At 38.7% G+C, this 17,727-nt stretch overlaps 1 protein-coding gene across 9 annotated transcripts in view; it reads left to right on the top strand.

Moving 5' to 3' along the window:
- LOC6526783 (protein cappuccino) overlaps window positions 1-17,727 on the top strand; it is a 30,251-nt gene that overhangs the window by 286 nt on the left and 12,238 nt on the right. For 2 of the 9 annotated variants that reach the window (XM_039371412.1, XM_039371413.1), the window contains exons 2-3: window positions 9,086-9,428; window positions 12,761-13,114. In XM_039371412.1, the coding sequence (XP_039227346.1) occupies window positions 9,086-9,428; window positions 12,761-13,114 (697 nt within the window). Of the gene's footprint in view, window positions 1-6,531; window positions 6,984-9,085; window positions 9,429-12,760; window positions 13,115-14,872; window positions 15,686-17,727 lie in introns of those variants that run through there. The other 7 variants (XM_015197782.2, XM_039371414.1, XM_015197781.2 and 4 more) reach the window with 6 other exon arrangements.

Here is a 17,727-nt window from a genome sequence, read left to right as displayed (position 1 = left end):
AAATGTTTGCAATTGTTTTTACCATCTATCTATGCTCTTTTTTCGGCGCGCACAATTAAGGTGGAAAAAACTCTGATCGAATGTCAGATATTCTTACAGAGACTGCATATATTTTACTTATCTGAGCATTGTACATTAATTTACCATCAAAAGCATTATAAAATTAAGAGAGCAGTATGCTTAAACATATAATATTTTCAATAATTTAAACATTCCTCTTGAAACATATTTTATTTCAAAAGAGTATTCAATTATTTTACTTTAAAACTTAAATTTTGCGAAACATTTTTTTTTTTGACTGCTTGGCAACTCTGACCACCAATGTACACCTCTGTATGTGTGTGTGTGTTGCTTGTCAGTCTGCGTGTGTGTGGGTTTGCGCTGCTGGCAAACCGCAAAATGGTGACATTGTGCAAATAAAAAACAATTTACGATAAACATCAAATTTCCACAAATTACCTTATATTTTACGTGAGTTGCGAAACAGATTGTAAAACGCAAAAACACACACAAACCGTGGGTAAAGTGAAAAAGAAAACCGCGATTCGCAGATTTTACACTGCAATGAACATTTTGTTTTTCCGTTCACCATTGTTTGGCAAGTGTCGAATAGGGTTGGAGACTTAGGGGCGTGGCTAAGGGAGCTGAGGCGCCACTTTAAACGTGCCTCCAGTTAAATTTCGAAATTTGCAATTATTTTTATTGCCCGCCATTTTGCTGGTCTGATGTTTTCCCACTTTTTTTTTCACCCCCCCGGCCTAAACTTGGCGGGGGGTGGTGGGGATGTGTTTGGGAATGGAATAGGGGTCGTAGGCCATTTCGAGGGCCCTCCATAAATTTCCACACCGCGGAAGAAGGAAAAAGTATTCTTAATATGAGAAAAATAAATAAAAATGCTTGGTAAGCTGTGGCACTGTGTGTTTGCACATGCAAAGCTGAAGAATATATGCACAGGCTCCGTAAAAGTTTAAAAACTAAATAAAAATATATGATCTTAAATGTATTTTATTAATACTTATTTAATAGAAAACATATTTAATATGTCTCCTTAAAAATTATGATTTTGTTATATACAATAAGAAACACATTTAAAGAAATCTTTCCATTTATAAGATTATAAAACTTTTGAATCTCACCACTATCAACACCTGAGATATCCAGGCCAAAAGAGATTTGCACTCATCTTGACATTTGTCGGTCAGTAGGTGGCGCCTCCTTCCCCCATTTTCCATTTCGGAAAACTCATTCCCGGCCCACTAATTGATGTCGCCAGGTGTCGTCGCATCGCATAAACACGGCTCAACGGCCAAAGAAAAAAGAAGAAGGAATCCAAGGCGCCCAGTTCACTGGCCGAATTCTTTGCCAGAGGGCCAATAATTAGGAGTGTCTTTAGGATGAGGCTAAAAAATGATAAGCGGGCTGGAAAGCAGATAGCGACATGACCAACTCAAACAGGCAGGGGAAAACTTGGCCTAGACTGTGTTGACTTGCTGGCCAATGTAATTAGGGAGCATTAGGATTAGACCGACTCTTCGCAAGAAGTGGATAACAAAGCTCTACACAGAGAGAAGTGTGCAATGTGCTATACTAATTACACGATAAATTTAAAATTATAGAGATATTTAAGTTATTTCTTAGAAGAGTCAGAAAGGGGACCACCAAGTAATGGTTAAAAAAAATATGTAAAATCCTGCGGCAGTTACAACTGATTTTCAGTGCAGAGGCAATAAGCCAACTAAAACTTGGCCAAAGGCAAACTAGGGAGAAGGAGCAGAAAATGTGGTAAACTTTTTGCTGTTTTGGCGTAAACAAAAATAAATCAATTTCTTGGTACGCACAATTGTTAAGATGGTAGATAGGACACAGTCCATAACAACAGGACCGAACAACAGGATAAGTCCGCAGAGTCATGTCAATGGCCGGCGGCTTTTGAGAAATGGAAATTTCGGTAGACGGCTGCCATTTTTTTCTTAGATTCCTTTTCAAATATTCAAAATTCAACGGAAAGTGGAATAATATTTACACGACTTGCGTATGTGAAGTCACTAATACCTGGGACCTTGTTGATTGCATTAAGAAGTATTCTTGGCTGCCTGGGGCAGTTTTAGATATTAAAGCGACCTTAAAGTACAAGTCTTTATAACCTAAAATAATTTTAAACATTTTTTCTCGAATAATTTCATCGATGAAAAAAAAGGTACATATATAAAGATACATTTCCAAATTTCCTTGGCACAATCGATAATTATTGCTTGAAACATGCTAGAATTAAATTTCTAAAACTCCAATCAAATTACCCATATACACGTCTCGAACAGAAACCTAATTTGAATGCCATTGAAGCGGGTGAAATGTAGTTAACTTTCAGTCGATTTACTTTGGTTTCAAGCTCCCTTCACTAACCCTTGTTTTAGCCTCCATAGCCCCATACACTTTACCATTTACCATTAGTTCTTATTCCCCGGGTTCTTGTCGCTATTTCTGCTGTTCTTGCTGTTGCATCGCATTCTCATTGACAAGTTTAATTGATGGGCGTCAGCGTCAGCTTTTGGCTTCAGTTCGCTGGAGTTTGGGGAAAAGGCCATGGCCAAGACACCACCCCAAATACCCGTGTACCGCCACAAGCTCCCCACCTCGTACAGTACACCCTCGATTACCGGATTGGCGACGCGACAAAACCGCAGAATCTAATTTGGCACAAACCACCAAAGCAATTAAAGTTGCAGCTCTGCGAACGGTGTCCGATGCGAATGCCCCCCAACTGTCTGTCTGTCTGTGTGTGTATGTGTGTATGTGTGTCGAGGTTTCAGTGTGGGTGAGCACCGGTGTCGGTGATGTGTCATTGCTACAGGAATCGCCATAGCAATCCAGTAAGTATCACACTTTTGACCATTATGCGCTATTAAATAGACAGATAAACATAATCCTACGCAGACTCAGAAGAAATAGGAATCTTGATTTCCTTGTTTACTTCATATTTAAGACACGTTTTTTGAAACGTTTTGATTTTTAAGTTGCATTTTTAACCCGCACCTCACTCATCGTTTTAAAAATGATTTTCACTATTGAAAATAACTCGAAGCAAATCAAAATTAGACCCACTTGTATCTACAAAACGTGCAAAATGTGTTTTCACTGCAACCAGAATGCATTTGGGTTACCTGTCTCTGGCATTTTTGGGGTAATATGTGGTTGTGGTGGCTGCTGGATTGGGGCGGCACGGCTATTATTTAAAATAATTTTCATTTCGTCGCAACACGCGCACATTTTTTTGGTCAAAAATAATTTTAGAGAGCCCAAAAGTGGTTTATATTTGCAGTGAGAATTCACTTCTGCTCATTTTTGTCAGTCGAATTTGAAGTATGATTTCACACGCAAAGTATTTGATCTCTGGGGCTATAATATTATCTATCTATTATCCAGTATAAGTATTGCTGAGAAATTAATTATTGGGGTGCACATGAGCGCCATCTGCTCTCCGTAAGCCTCAATTGTATCACCCATTTCCAATTCGAAAAACAGGTATACAGCAGAAACTGTACCCACATCGCAGCAGCCGGATCCCCAGCCGGATTGCCAGCGCTTTCTCATAGTCGCATTGCTTTTTATTGACCATAACTGACTTTGTTATAGCATCAAAGGGGGTTGAAAACGGGACAAAAGGGGGGGGATATTTTAGGTGCCCCTATAGCGTGCTGGATGCTTCGGCCAGCTGATGGTTGTTGTTGCCATCGAATCTATTTGTGCTCGGATCAGACGTTGTTCATACGCCCTGTTGCGGCGACATTTTGCGCACTGCCAGAAAGCGCAGTTAGTGCAACATAGTTGTGTTCACTGCACCTGCGAATGGCTGGCAGAGGCGCACGAAAGGGGGTATTTCCTGTTAAACATTCCTTTAAAACTTCCTATGTAGCTACAAATCGTTTTTGCTGCGGTCCAAAGAACGGAATTACCATTTAAACCCAAAAACATATAAAGCGGAGTATAAGCTTCAGATCTTACAGTCTATCTTGGACTTCAAAATGCATTTTTCTTAAATAAGAAATTATGCAGGTTAAGGCAATTTGTATGTTTTCTTATCAAACCCTTTTAAACCACCGCTCCTGGATCTTTTGAATTTGTGGACTGCTTCGCCAGAAGCTTTACGTTGCCCTTTGGCATTAAACTTGTGCGTCAACGGCACAAGTTGCCGTCAAGTTTAGCTTTGATGATTCTCTTACCTGCAACTCCTGTCTTTGCCGACTTTTTCCGGATCCTTCGGGCTGTATCTTTTGTTGGCGGTGTGTGCGAGGTGTATCTGTGTGTCCCCGGCGTCTAGCAATTTGTCAAACAATGTGTCAAAATGCATTCCCAGGGCCTCCGCACACCGAAAATGTCGTGTAAAATTAATTAAAATCCAAGCCAGTCCCAAAACCCCAGATCCAAGTTGCAACATTGCTAGTAGCTAACTTTTGCGTGGCACATTTCCCCATTCCCCAGCATGCATTAGGTCCAATTAAATTTGGAAATCTTTCAAGAGCTAATTAAAAAGGCTGTTCCATAGCTGCGATTCTGCCTTCGTTAGTGGAGCAAATCGCATCTGAGTCGGCTAATTAGTTACGAAATGCATAAATCTAAGCCGATTGCGAGCACGTGACCCCTGCAAAGAGTGTCCAGTTGTCAGTCTGTCCATTTATCCATCCGAAAGTCGGCTTATCAGAGCAATAAACGGCTTATCAGCTGAGTGGAACCTACAAAAGAACTGAATGGAACACAACAAACCCCATATATCAAATAAATAAATAAAAAAATATATTCGTTTAAAATTGTTTATCTTAAATTAAGTCAGTTCATTTTATTATAATAAAAATAAAAAGTGCTAATTATGTAGCTTATAATTTTTTGGTTTTCAAGTAAATAAATCTAACATTTTTTCTGGTGCAGCTACTCGTGCAACACCAATCAATTCAATTCACACACATGCTCATGACTCAAAAAAAGACCAAGAAGAATGTGCGAAGACGCAAAAATTAACGTTTCAACAAAAAAAACTCTTTACATACGCTAACCAAAGTCGTTTTTATTTATCTGTAAGAAATATTTACCTTTCGATTTTCGCACACCATTTTTTTGTTCGTATTGAATAAATTTTTGAATGCAGAAACAGTAGAAAATAATTTAAAATGTTACATCATCGTTCGATAAATGGAAACTCTTACTCTCTCAAATTCCCCTCCTTAATCATTAATTTAAGCTGCAACATTTTATTGTCGCATTAATAATGAGTGAATAGAATTGTATTTTTATATACGCAAAGTCCGTTTATTCGCACTGCCCAAAGGTTGAAAAGAGAAATGCGAACCGAAAATGAGATAGGTAGGCTCGATAAGCATTGATACACTGCAAGACATTTATGTATGTATTTCAATCTATATATAAATAATTAAATTTAATTACTTAATGCTCCTATAGTTAAAAAAATGAATATATCTGTTATAAAAGCTTACTTTTGTAACATTTATAAAATTTGTTTAAAATTGCTCCTAATTTAAAATTTTAATATTAATTATTGGAAAAAGAATTTCTAATGGTTTTTAAAAAATTTAGTTTTTTGTGAACTAAAATAAATATATATATGACGCAGTGACTAAATAGTTGTAATTCTCCGTGTAGTCGGTGCTCGAATTCGCCCACAGAAGCCCCCGGAAAGTCTCATAAAATCACAATTGCAATTGCCCGGGGACCAGTCGCATTTGTATTGGTGGGGCTCCAATGTTTTATATCCGTGTGCGATTTGAGTGTCCGTTGATTGTGCCCGGCAATGACTCATGGCGAGTTGAAATCGTAACCCCAAAAATAAAATCCCCAGTGCCCGCCCATCCTAATGAACCAATGGATATGATTGTTCTACTTTAAAGGCGATCTCCAGTGGAAACCCCCGAAACTGATATAATCGAGGCGGCAGTGACTAATTGAAGGAGTGACTGACGCTCCCAAGTATATAAAAAAAATAACACTTTGTGATGTAATGCAAATTATCTAGGGTCTAGGGTTCATTCATTTCATTTCGATATAATGGTTTAGTTTTGAAAACAATTCAAAAACCAAAGCAAAACGTGATTCTATGTATTTTTAAGTATTTCTTACCTATGTATATATATATATATATTTTAGCTAGCCAGTATTTTGTAATACCTATTTATTTAGATTTTTGCAAATATTTAGCTACTCGATTTTCCGCCACTTAATAAATATTTTAATAGAAAATCAAAATCCTCTATATCCTCACTCAAGACAGGGTATTAAGCAAGTCTGGAAAGCTCACAGTCGTAGCCGAATAGTGTCCAATAATAAACGAAACCATAACACAGTCGCTCAGCTGTTATCAGGCCGAGTTCTCTGGTTCTCTCCCCGAAAACACTGAAACTCACAATGGGTTCTCAGGGGTTTTCTCTCTCAACGAGACAGGTTCTCGATTTTCGCGGGTGCTTCAGTCAGTGTGCCATCGATTTTTCCCGCTGGAGCCTCGTGTTGCCACTGAGTGTATTTGTTGTCCTAGGACCGTGAGTCAGCTGGTTGGCACTCGGCTTTCCCTTCGGCTGCCGATTTGTTGTGACACTTCATCTGACAGCTGCAGTTGCATTTTCAGCTTTTCCTGCACTTTGCAATTAAATAGTGAATAACGTGGTATAATGCGCCAAAGAAATGCCATAAACGCGCTGCGGAAACGGATATTTGTTAGATTGCAGAGCTAATCAACCGAATTTCGAGTGAAACCCCAGTGAAAACCCTCCGGAAATAGAAAACCTCACGAAACTGACGCATTAGCAGAAGCAGAGGGGCAAAATCCCCCGCAACACAATCAAAATAAAAATAGGGGAAAAACGAGCGAAAGAGAGAAATTTAAGTTTGCCGCGCCCGGAAACCAGATTTGTCCAACAAATTGCACCGGAAAAAAGAGAGGGAGAATCGCTGGTGTAGCCCTCCCTTTTCAACCGGTGGGTGTGAGTTTTAGATGCGTAAGCTTTTGCCTTACCTTCATATATAAATATATATGTATATATATACATACGTACATATATATGGACTTTTGTGGACCTCACTTTCGTTTTCATTTCACACAAATTGCACAAAATTGCGCTTTTGACACAATTAAGAAAATGTGTTTCACGTGCTTTTCCTTTGTAAACGCCTCGTTTCACCTCCCCCGCCGCTTATTACACCTTATGCTTTAATTTTCCTCATAATTGAATTCTGATTTGTGTGAAGGACAAGAAACATTGAAAAGCTGGTAGAAAAACAGAAAAAAACCATACTTAACACCCTTGAAAACAAATTATTTCTAGGTATTTCAGATCTTAGAAATATGGATTTTATATCTGATTAAATTTAAAAATTATTAATAATTATAGTAATTGAATAGAATTATTTAAAAAAGATTGTTGAATTGAATTAGATTGTAAAAAAAAATTTAGCGCTACTTAGAATAGGAGATATTTAGAAAACATCTACTTCCCACATTTATCCCTAACAAAAAGGGTATTTAAATTCATGTCCTGCCGGTAGAAATTATCCCCAAAGGAGGAAAGAACAACAAATAAGGAACAAGGAGCTCAAAATGAGTCACGTGGGCGGACAACAGCCAGCAATTTATTGCAGCCAATTAATTTTGGCGAACAATTTTTAACACCTCTCCCTTTTTTTCCCTTGGAGTATTTCAATTAGTCGACCATTTTTCGAGGCCTAATAAAACCAAGGTGCCTTCTTTTGGCCCATCCGATAAAAAATTTCCTAATTTGCTTTTATTGTGATTTATGAGACATCCGTGAGTTTTAAGATTTGACTACCTCTCTTTCTCTCTCGAAATTAATTCTCATCCTATGTGATAAATAAAAGTTAAACATTTTGATAGAAATGCAAAATATTATGTCATTGAACTTGAATTGTATGATAGCCACAACGATCAAGGCGACTTTATCGGGTGTTAACCGTGAACAAATTTACCTATATATTTCAGTAAGAGATAAGCAGGCATATTTATTGATAACAAGTTGGGTGTGAGGCGAACAAATAAAAGTATATGAAGCAATTATTGTTGGAAATTGTTTCTTTTTTACAGAATAAAGAACTGCTGTTAATATATCCAAATGCTTTTTATAAATTACTCATTTATTTAAATTCCAAGTCCAAATTTGTCATTTCTAAAAATACTTTTGCAAACCTTGAAATCGAAAACTTTTACAACATGCAAATGAAATTCAGCCAGAACATTTTACCGAATCGATCGCCTGAGAGGTGACCAACAAAGGTTATACCCCTACTTTTTGTGAAAGAACCTCAAATCTATCATTGATGATCATTATTGGTGCAAAATTTCTGCAACTGTTGTCCAAACTTGTGAAAAAGTAAAAGTTCAATTTTCAGTTGCGGAGGAAAATGAGGAGCAGAACAACGATTTCCCATTCAGATGCACCTGCAATTTCGATGGCCTCGGGTGCCATTCGACTATTGACACAGGGCAACAGAAGTCGGCCGCAAAAGCATCTCACCGCCACTTTTCCCCATTCCCATGAAATAAACTTGGCTTTAGAAATCAAACAAATAAAGTAGGAACTTTTTGTCAACCGTCACAGACCCCTTCAGCTACCAGTACAACTAATTCATTTCATATTTCTGCAACATTTTCGCAGCAGAAAGTTTTTACCTCTCGAAAGCAGACAAAAAAAAATCAGCAATTTAGCTGTTTGGTTTGGCGAATTTTAAATACTTTACAACAATACTTTCATATACTTTTTTTAATTACATTTTATATCCTCCTATTCTTTGTGTTGCTAATTTTTCCAAGGGACTGCAAAAGAAGACTACAAATCTGTATTTGAGTTTCATTTACTTAGCATACACTGACTACAAATATTAGAATTTAAGTTGCTTAAACTTATTTTAAATAACGCTTTTTTTTCGTCGCTTAAATTTTCACTCTGCAATCCTTCAAAAATTCATTGAGTATTTCTGGTAAAAATGAACGGAAAAAAATTGTTGGAAGCCCAGAGCAAACAATGCGACTGATTGAAAAGTTTTTTAATTGATTTTTAAACTCCCTTCGCAGCTCGACCACATCAACATGGGGAATTCGCAAAATCGGGCGGCGAACGTCGATGAAAAGTCACCGCCAGGTGGCGCCAGTCTAGTGCGAATGGGCATCGCAGGGGGCGGTGGTGCTGGCGGAGTGGGCGTGGCCCTCTCGGAAAGGCGGAGCAGTCGAGTTCGCGTGCTCAGCCGTTTGATGGGTCAGAAGCGCATTCGTGAGGCATTCCTACACTCACCGAAAATGGGATCGAGTTTTGAGGTCAATTTGGAGGGCGGTGGCAACGGAAGTACCGATTGGATCGCACCGGAAACGGAAGTGGAGCATGGACAACTGGATTCCAGCGCCGAACAAACTGATTTTCGTAAGTTAATTCCAAAATATCCAATAGCAATGCACAGAGAAAAATATCACATATATTTATCATTTAACAATCAAAGATATTCCTAAAATATAAAATACAACAAATTAACAAATTTTTTCTCTGTGCAGCCATTTTTCTTTGTTGTTATTTATATAGTTGACTCCTTACGTAGAACCCAACTTTATTTGTTGTAATTCTGGATGTCATTGTCGGTGTGCATCAAGTTTGTTAGCTTTTTTCTATTCGCAAAAAACTGTTATTCCCCCTTTATTTCCTTCTAGCATTTTTCAATAAGCCAACTTTATTTTTCCCCATTGTTGCTTCGGCTGTTCTCTTCCTTTATTTTGAACTTTTTGTTGAGGGGACTTTTGTTTTAAAATGAAACTCCAGTGCTTCAGGGTACAGTCTGTCTCCGATCCGTAGGTCAATTGCCAACTTACGGCAAATGAAAACTGGCCCACAGCGAATTTGACACCTTTTAACTACAAAATCGGACCACAAAACAAAATGTGTAAAATGTCATACGAAAATAGTTGACATTTATAAAAATAATTGTTTTATTACCAGCTACATTTTCATTTTGATCCCAATTTGGGTCTAAACAATATTTCGTACTTCTATCAGTGGGTATTAATGTTTTTAAACAGACTGTATATCAAACTCTTTTCAACTCGACTTTATTGCACTTGAAGCGGAGTTTAAATAAGAATTTTTCGAAAAACTTTTACAACAACCAAATAGCGAACAAAAAATAAACTTTTCATAGAAGTTTTTTATGAAATTTTCTACACCCTTCTGCGCTTTCTACACTTCTTTCCCCCGCCCCCCTTTTTCCCTAACACTTGACTGTTCCGAATTTTCCGGCTTTCCTCTGATGCTTTTGTTGTTGTTGCTGTGGCACCTTTGTATGTTGCACAACTCCACCTTCCCCCCGATTTTCACGTCCTTGTATACGTTTATCATCCCTCATCGAAGCCGAAAACTCTCAAGTTTTTTGGCTGCTTGTAACTTATTGGCATTTCGCCTTGGCAAAAATAATATTTTTTACTTAGTGCACTCTTGTTTTCTCGCTCCTTTCTTTTTTGCCAAAGTGAAATCAAAAATTTATAGATTTTAGTTATTCATGTGAAATCTTTAAGATGCCCCCTTTAAAAATATTAGGCCAAGCGCAACACACACTCACAAAAACATAAACAGAAGCTCAAAAGCACGTTTGCCATCATAACTCAGCAACTGGGAAAGCTGGAAAAGCGAAAAAAATAAGCCGAAAAAAAAGCATCAGACAACACAAAACAGAACCCAAAAAAAACGGGACGAAGAAACAGAGACCCACTTCAAAAACTCACTTCTGTCTATTAACAGCCATAAGAAAAACGCGTCGAGTTCAAAAGCTGCAGGCGTCTCGTACCAAAAAATAAAAAAAAAATAAAAAAGGAAGGAAAAACAAGCGTCAAATAAAATCACTCAAAGCTGGGAAAATATTTCGATGGGGGAAAAGGGTTTAGACACGCGGAAAACGGAACTTCTAATGCTCTTGTTAGCGAAGGCAATAGTTTCGATTGGCAGTACTCCAATAACTTGATATCAATTATATTGAATGATATATTGGCATATCGTATTATTGCTAAGCTGAACCAAGCAGTTTGAAAAATATTTAGAAGAGGTACGAACTGAAACAAAATTAAAATGATGTTGGGATGTTATGGCAGTAGTTACCTCATCTGTTGATTTCGAAATGCATACAAATTTGAGGCAATATAGCTTGCCAACCATTTTCGATGCACTATTTGGCTGGCTTCTGTTTTCCGCGAGCATTTACAAAAATGCGAAAATCGCGTTCAAGGCTGAGGCGCATATCAAAAAGCAATTCAGAGTGGAGAAGAGATGCTCCATCAAAACCACCTCCTTCAGCCCCCCCGGTTGCAAGAAGCTTTTTGCCATTGCAGCGAGGCAAAGCCTAAAATCAAATCAACGAAAAATCCTAAACGTGCCACGCCGAGGCTGATGTAAGGAGGGGGGAAAGGAGGGAAAGGATCCGATGGGGTCTCTATATCAAAAATTCCCTTTCAGCGAGGAGCGAATATACAGCTGTATAGCTGTGGTGCTTCTCCCTTTCATTCACTCGCACGCACCCATCTGTTTTTGGGGCCTTTTTCAATGCATAAATTCATAATTCATGGGGCCAAGAAAGAGCGCCTGAAGTAGGTGCAGATTGTGGCAGGAAACCCCCTAAAAATCGCAAAAGGATCAAGGAATAAAGTACTGTCAAACCTCTCCTTTCGACCACAATGTGTACCCTGTACCTGCCATGATTATTCAAATTGGTTCTAAAAACACAACGAGGAATTTTGATTTTTGTTGTTAAACAAAAACAACTTTCTTGCTTAGCAAAAACTATGTAATGCTGTTGGCATAAAAGGGTGATTGTGACATAAATACGATTGTAGCTTGTTCAAAGAAATCACAGGAACAAACTCTGCAAACGAAATCAAATACCCCAGAGCAGATGTGAAAACCATGAAAATCTATTCGCTGAATTTTGGCTTAGGACTCCTTTTTTTTGTGGGAGGATGGAGGAAACTGCAGCCTTTGGCGGAGTTTTGGCAACGTGCTCAATTAAACTGCCCCACCCACCAACACAAACACAACAATAATACCAACACACACATGTATGGCCGTTCACATTATGGTGGAAAAGTTTGGTGCGGCATGGCACGTGGCTGGCCGCTAATATTTATGGCAATTAGTTTTATTAGTTTCGCTTGTACATTTCCATGTAAAGTTGTAAACTAACTCATCCACCCTGCCTGCCTTGCTGCCTGTCTATGTGTGTAGTTTTAACAACTGCTTAATGTTGTTTACAATTTGTTTTTAATGTTGCAATAATTGAGCGTTTGAAGTACCCAGCATTCGATGCGAAAATTCGCTTGCATACTTTTGGGAGCGCTTAATGGCATTTTACTGAACTGAATGTCGAATGTAGGGGCAATTAATTTGGTAAAATTAGTCAAAATGCCATTGCATTTATAAGTACATGTCTGTACCTTCAATAAAACGCCTGACTAAAGCTAAAACGAAACTTAACCCTAGTAGCATTTATCGGAATTGTCAGGTTGTATAATCATTTTTAAAAATCATTCAAAATTCGTCGAAATTGCAATATTACCATTAGTGCGATGTTCGTGGTGTAGAATAATTTTAGATCAAGTCCAGGCATAAAACATAGAGTTAGAAATGATAGTTTTTATTTGAAGAACGTTTAGCAGCCACATACATATGTCAACGAAAAATGCAGACCAAAAGTATGCAAACTGACTTTGTTTTTTGTAAAGCGCCTGCGAAACCACCAAGGCTAAGAAGGCAGCTCCAAACTCAAGTCGAAAGTGAGGATCGTTGCAGTTTGACTTTGGGTCAACTATGTCAGCTACCGCTTCAGTACAATAATAAGCACAGTGAAGAGGAGTCCCTACGGATTTTATCGCGTGACGAGGAGAACGTTCAGGAAATGCCCCCCATGACCAAGCAGCCGCGAAAAAGACGCATAGCCCCACAACCTCCACCGAAACCCCCAACAAAACCGAGAAAAAATCGGAGCGAAAAAACTTCCAACGATGACCACTGTGCGTTCATTGAGCAGCTCTTTACCGAAACAACTGAGGCAAAACCATCGGCTACAGTGGTTGCGGGTAAGCTCATTCCCGGAAAAATCACGCGATTTTTGCCCTCGACGTCGCTGCCTCGCTAATTAGTACTCTTAATATTCCAAGTATTGGGTATGCTGGGTTTATGGAGCTGTATGTCTAAGAGGGTGCAAAATATGGTAACCCTCCTCTGAGGCAATCAAAAAAATAAGTTCTTAATTTGCTTTAAACGATATTACTCATAATCGAATATTACTAAATTACAAATTAGGAGATTATTTTTAAATTGTAGGGAGCGTTACACATTTTTAAAATTTCCTTACGGTTTCGATATCTATTCGCATTAGATAATTATGGTAGGAATTTTAGTAAATGAATATATGAATATATAACACATACCTTAACAAGTTATAGAGGCATTTCCAAGTTAGGATATATGTATATTTGTTATTTGTGGTTTATACCAACGAAGGTATTCTAGTCGTCGATCATAGCTCATGTGATCTTTTTCACGTTTCTGCTCTGCTTTAGTTCCATGTAACTCGAGCTTAAGACCGTCAACAAAAAGCATATATATATGCATATACATATATATATTCCTTTGTCGGCTCTCTCTCTCTCTCTCTCTCTCTCTCTCTCTCTCTGCATGCTCGCTCTCTTTCTCCGCTTGCTATGCGGCTTTTGACTTTCCAGTGGGTTTTAATTCCAAACCAGTTGGTTGTTAGTAACGCTTTGAACTCGCTTCCGCGCAGATCGCTGGTCCATGTTAAAATCGAAAAACGCTCTGGAAATTAGAAAAGTTGAAAGTTAGAAACATAGAACAGAAGGGCAAATACAAGTGCGGTGTGGAAAAGCGTGAAAACTGTGAAAAGTGCTTGTTTTTGAGGAAAAGTGCCTTGCCAATGACCAGATTAGCAATCTACAGGTGTTAACATGGTGTTCTTCCCTACTCTTTTATTATCTGGGAAAAGGGGGAGTAACTTTTCCTTTGTTATCGGGGCTCATCTTGCCAGTTCGGCTTTTGTTTTGTTTTCAATTTGCCTCAATTGCTCATGGACAACAAATTAAACAATTTACTTTTGAAAGGGAGAAGGCAACTGACGCCAACGCTTTTTATTTTACTTTTTTTATTTTGTGAAACCCCCTTCTCTCCGCGACCAAAACCAGTTTTTTTGGGTTCTGCTGTGTACAATTTTCTTTGTTTACCTTTTGGGGTATTTTCTCGAACCTTTTTCATTTTCATTTTCATTTGCCCCGCAGCAGACACACACCTTTTCCCCCTATTTTTCTTTCTATTTGACCGTTTTCCATATAGATTTTCATAATTTTGCGGCTTTCCAGTTGTTCGCTTCTCTCTGAGATATTTCTCTCTGCCATTCCACGCGCTCTCTTTCGACTTCCAGTGGCGCCTTGTTTTTATTTACTTTTGTTTAATTATTATTTCTTACACATGTCGCATTTTCGTGAATGAGCCAACGCCGTCGCGGCTTAATGGCACATAAATCATTTGGAGCCGCAGTTGGCGGACTGTTTTATTTAATTGCAAATATTTATGCGGCGAGCTCATCGAAAGACATTTTAATAACCATTTAGAGAAGTAAACGATCGGGCATATTTTGTATTTATTTTAAATAACAACTTATTTAGACTGATTGATTTAATTCAGCTTAATTTTTTTGGGTTCCTTCGTTTTTACTTCAAACCACTTCTATTTTTTCTACAACTGCCTGTTTCTCTATCTCGATTGTCTGTCTATTTTTTCTATTTAACCATAACACTTTTAATTGCTAACCGAACGTAAAGACGACGTAGTCAGTTTGGATTGCACCGATTCGCTAGAATACCACAACTGCAGCAGCGATGAGTGCTGTTATGCCTCAAATGATACCCTAACTCAGCGCCGAAATCGAGAACTGCAGCAGCGGCAAAGGCAACATCATCATCATCATCACCATATTCGCAATGTCCACGATAACCATCACCATTATCCCTACGATCGGAGATCCTTGTGCACGAGTTGTTCAAGCAATGATTCCCTATTCACAGATCCCGTCGACGAACTGATCGTATCGAAGCACTACTTAAATGCAGCTGCCAAGGAGCATAATTCAAAATCCAAACGCGATCGTCCACTGAGCGAAATAAGTGTGACGTCGGTGGATACCCTGTCCCCAAATACCGCAAAAGCAGTGCTCGAGCTGCAGAAACGCTGTCGAGCCGATAAGTTGGCCTGCCTGAGCCTAACTCGCGTCACCTACCTCAGCATAGCCAATGATCTTCAGGAGGTCGAGGAGGCGGATCGAGCCACCATATTGCACGATACGGATCTTTTGGTAGCACCCAATAGCCCGGCGGAAAGTTCGCCGGACGAGGAACTCATGGCTTTGCAGCTGGGCAAGAAGTTGGCCCAAGTTTTGGGCAGTGGCGCGGGATCACCTCTGACCCCTGGCGCAGTGGAGACGGGATCAGCGGGTTCGGGCTCGCCCCTCGCAAATGGAGAGCTCTTTAATGTGTCCAAAGCCAAAAAGGTTGAGCTACAGAACCTCTCGTCTCGATTCGCTGCCGCCGTCACTCAAACACCACCAGGTGGCACATCATCCACTCCCAATGAAACAGGTAATTTGCTCAAGAGGAACTATGGATATATGGGCCATATTTAAAATAACAAATTTAAATATTAAAATAGAAGGTAGCTGGCTTAAAGCAACGAGTACTAGGTGTTCACTTTTGATTAGTAAAAAATCCGAAAATGCAATTATTGCATATTTAATATTTCTATTGAAACAAAACAGTGATGATGTGTAAATAGGAAGTTGAACTAATTGCTTTAAATTAAGCTCTTATTAAAGCTTCTTGTTTGTCATGTGTTTTTGGCCCGAGGACATCAAATAATTAATTTTAACGACCGTGGCAGCAAGCAAATAAAAACCATTTTAAACAAAAGATGTCAATTTGAACAATTGATAAAATATACAAAGTGTTTAATGCAATTTAAAGATTTTAGATAATGCACATTGTTTTGTAAAATCTGATAAAAACACTTACACATTCATTTACTAAATGCAATGATCGCAATGCCAATGGAATATGAGTACAAACTTAACTTTAAATAAATTCCTATACTTCTACCCTTTAAAATTGCCAATCTACCAGTTTTTTGGGTCCCACTTGTAGCCATATGTGTGCTACAGAAAGTGGTCCTTGAGCCCCAACAAAAAAATAGGGAGAAGGAGACCTGTCTAAAAGCTTGTCCCTTTTTTTGTTCAGATTGTTGCTTATTCCGGCTCTGCGCCAATTTCAAAGGTAAACACGAGACGCACATAAGTGCTTGTCAAACTGTAGTTTTGAGTGTTTGTTGCCCCGCTCGAAATTGAAGTACCTCTGCCCCTTGAGAGGTGATAGCAAATAAAAAAGAGCCTACGCCTAAACACTTCTTTGAAATAAAAAAAAATGTAAATTTTCTATTAGGTGTATGAATACTATATGAAGTAATTTTATGAAATTTGACTCTTATTTAGAAAGTTCCTTTGAGAAAAGAAAACCGCAAGGATACAAGGTGTTGCCCTTGGACCACAATGCAAAGTTTTTTAATTAACTCATGTAGCAGCCATTCCATTTACCCATTTTCCGCAACCAACTCTTTGTTTTCCAAACTGATCCGATCAGCGACGCTTTTAAAACACAAAAAAACGCGAGAGATGGCTGAACAAAAAAAAGGATTGAATAAAAACAAGCAGGGACCCGAAAGTAATTATTGGCACATTTATGCAAGGACTCGTTTTCCTCTGCCCCCACATGATATTTTAAATACATAATTGCCACTGAAACTCGCAGAATTCGCCGCCCCCTGCCACGCAATTCACCTAATTGCGTTGGCCCAACTCGCTCAGCTCGATAAACAAAAAACAAACAAAAGCGAACATGGTTCGCTGCCTTTTCCGGCCTTCTGGCCCTCTGGTACAACGTACCCATATACCCCGGAATGAAAAAAATAAAAATACTACCCAACAACACGAAAAAACATTTGTAAAAACTTAAAAATTTCAAACACGTCTTCATTGTTTACAAAATGTTGGCCGGAAGCAGGCGCTTCAGGCGCAGCTTCAGTTTCCTTTTCCCCGACTTTGTTGATTCCCCATTGTGGCTCCACAGGGAGGCACCAAAAATTCCCTCCCAAACAAAAAAAAAAGAAAGTTTAAATTTTAATTAAATCATGTTATATAAAATGATGCACGCGGGACTTATCCGCCAAATCGAAGAGCAGGCGGCAAAACGGAGGGCGGCCCAACCCACTTGGGTGTACAGTCAATGATGATGGGCCGTGATAAAGGCTCCACAGGGTCTACTCAATCGGAGTGGAGGGACCATAAAAATTTGCTACACAAAATCAAGTATCCCCGCGAAGATTTAATGCACTAGAAAAATTATATGTTTATTTTACAGCGGCGGGGCCGGCGCACATTTTTATGAAGCTGCGAACATGAATTTCGATTTAATGAATGTAAATCATTTCGATATTGGCAGGATGCTGAGGATATTTGAGAGCTGGAGGATTGTTAATGAGCGAGACACAGAAAACCCTTCGATAAATAAGTCATTAGTAAAGGCTTTATTAGTAATTAGGTATTAAGTGTCCCAGATTAAATTTAATATTCGAT

Source organism: Drosophila yakuba, chromosome 2L (genome assembly GCF_016746365.2).
Source record: "Drosophila yakuba strain Tai18E2 chromosome 2L, Prin_Dyak_Tai18E2_2.1, whole genome shotgun sequence".
NCBI lineage: Eukaryota > Metazoa > Arthropoda > Insecta > Diptera > Drosophilidae > Drosophila > Drosophila yakuba.
Note: the sequence above shows the minus strand (reverse complement) of the source record. Positions and strands in the feature narration are given on the sequence as shown.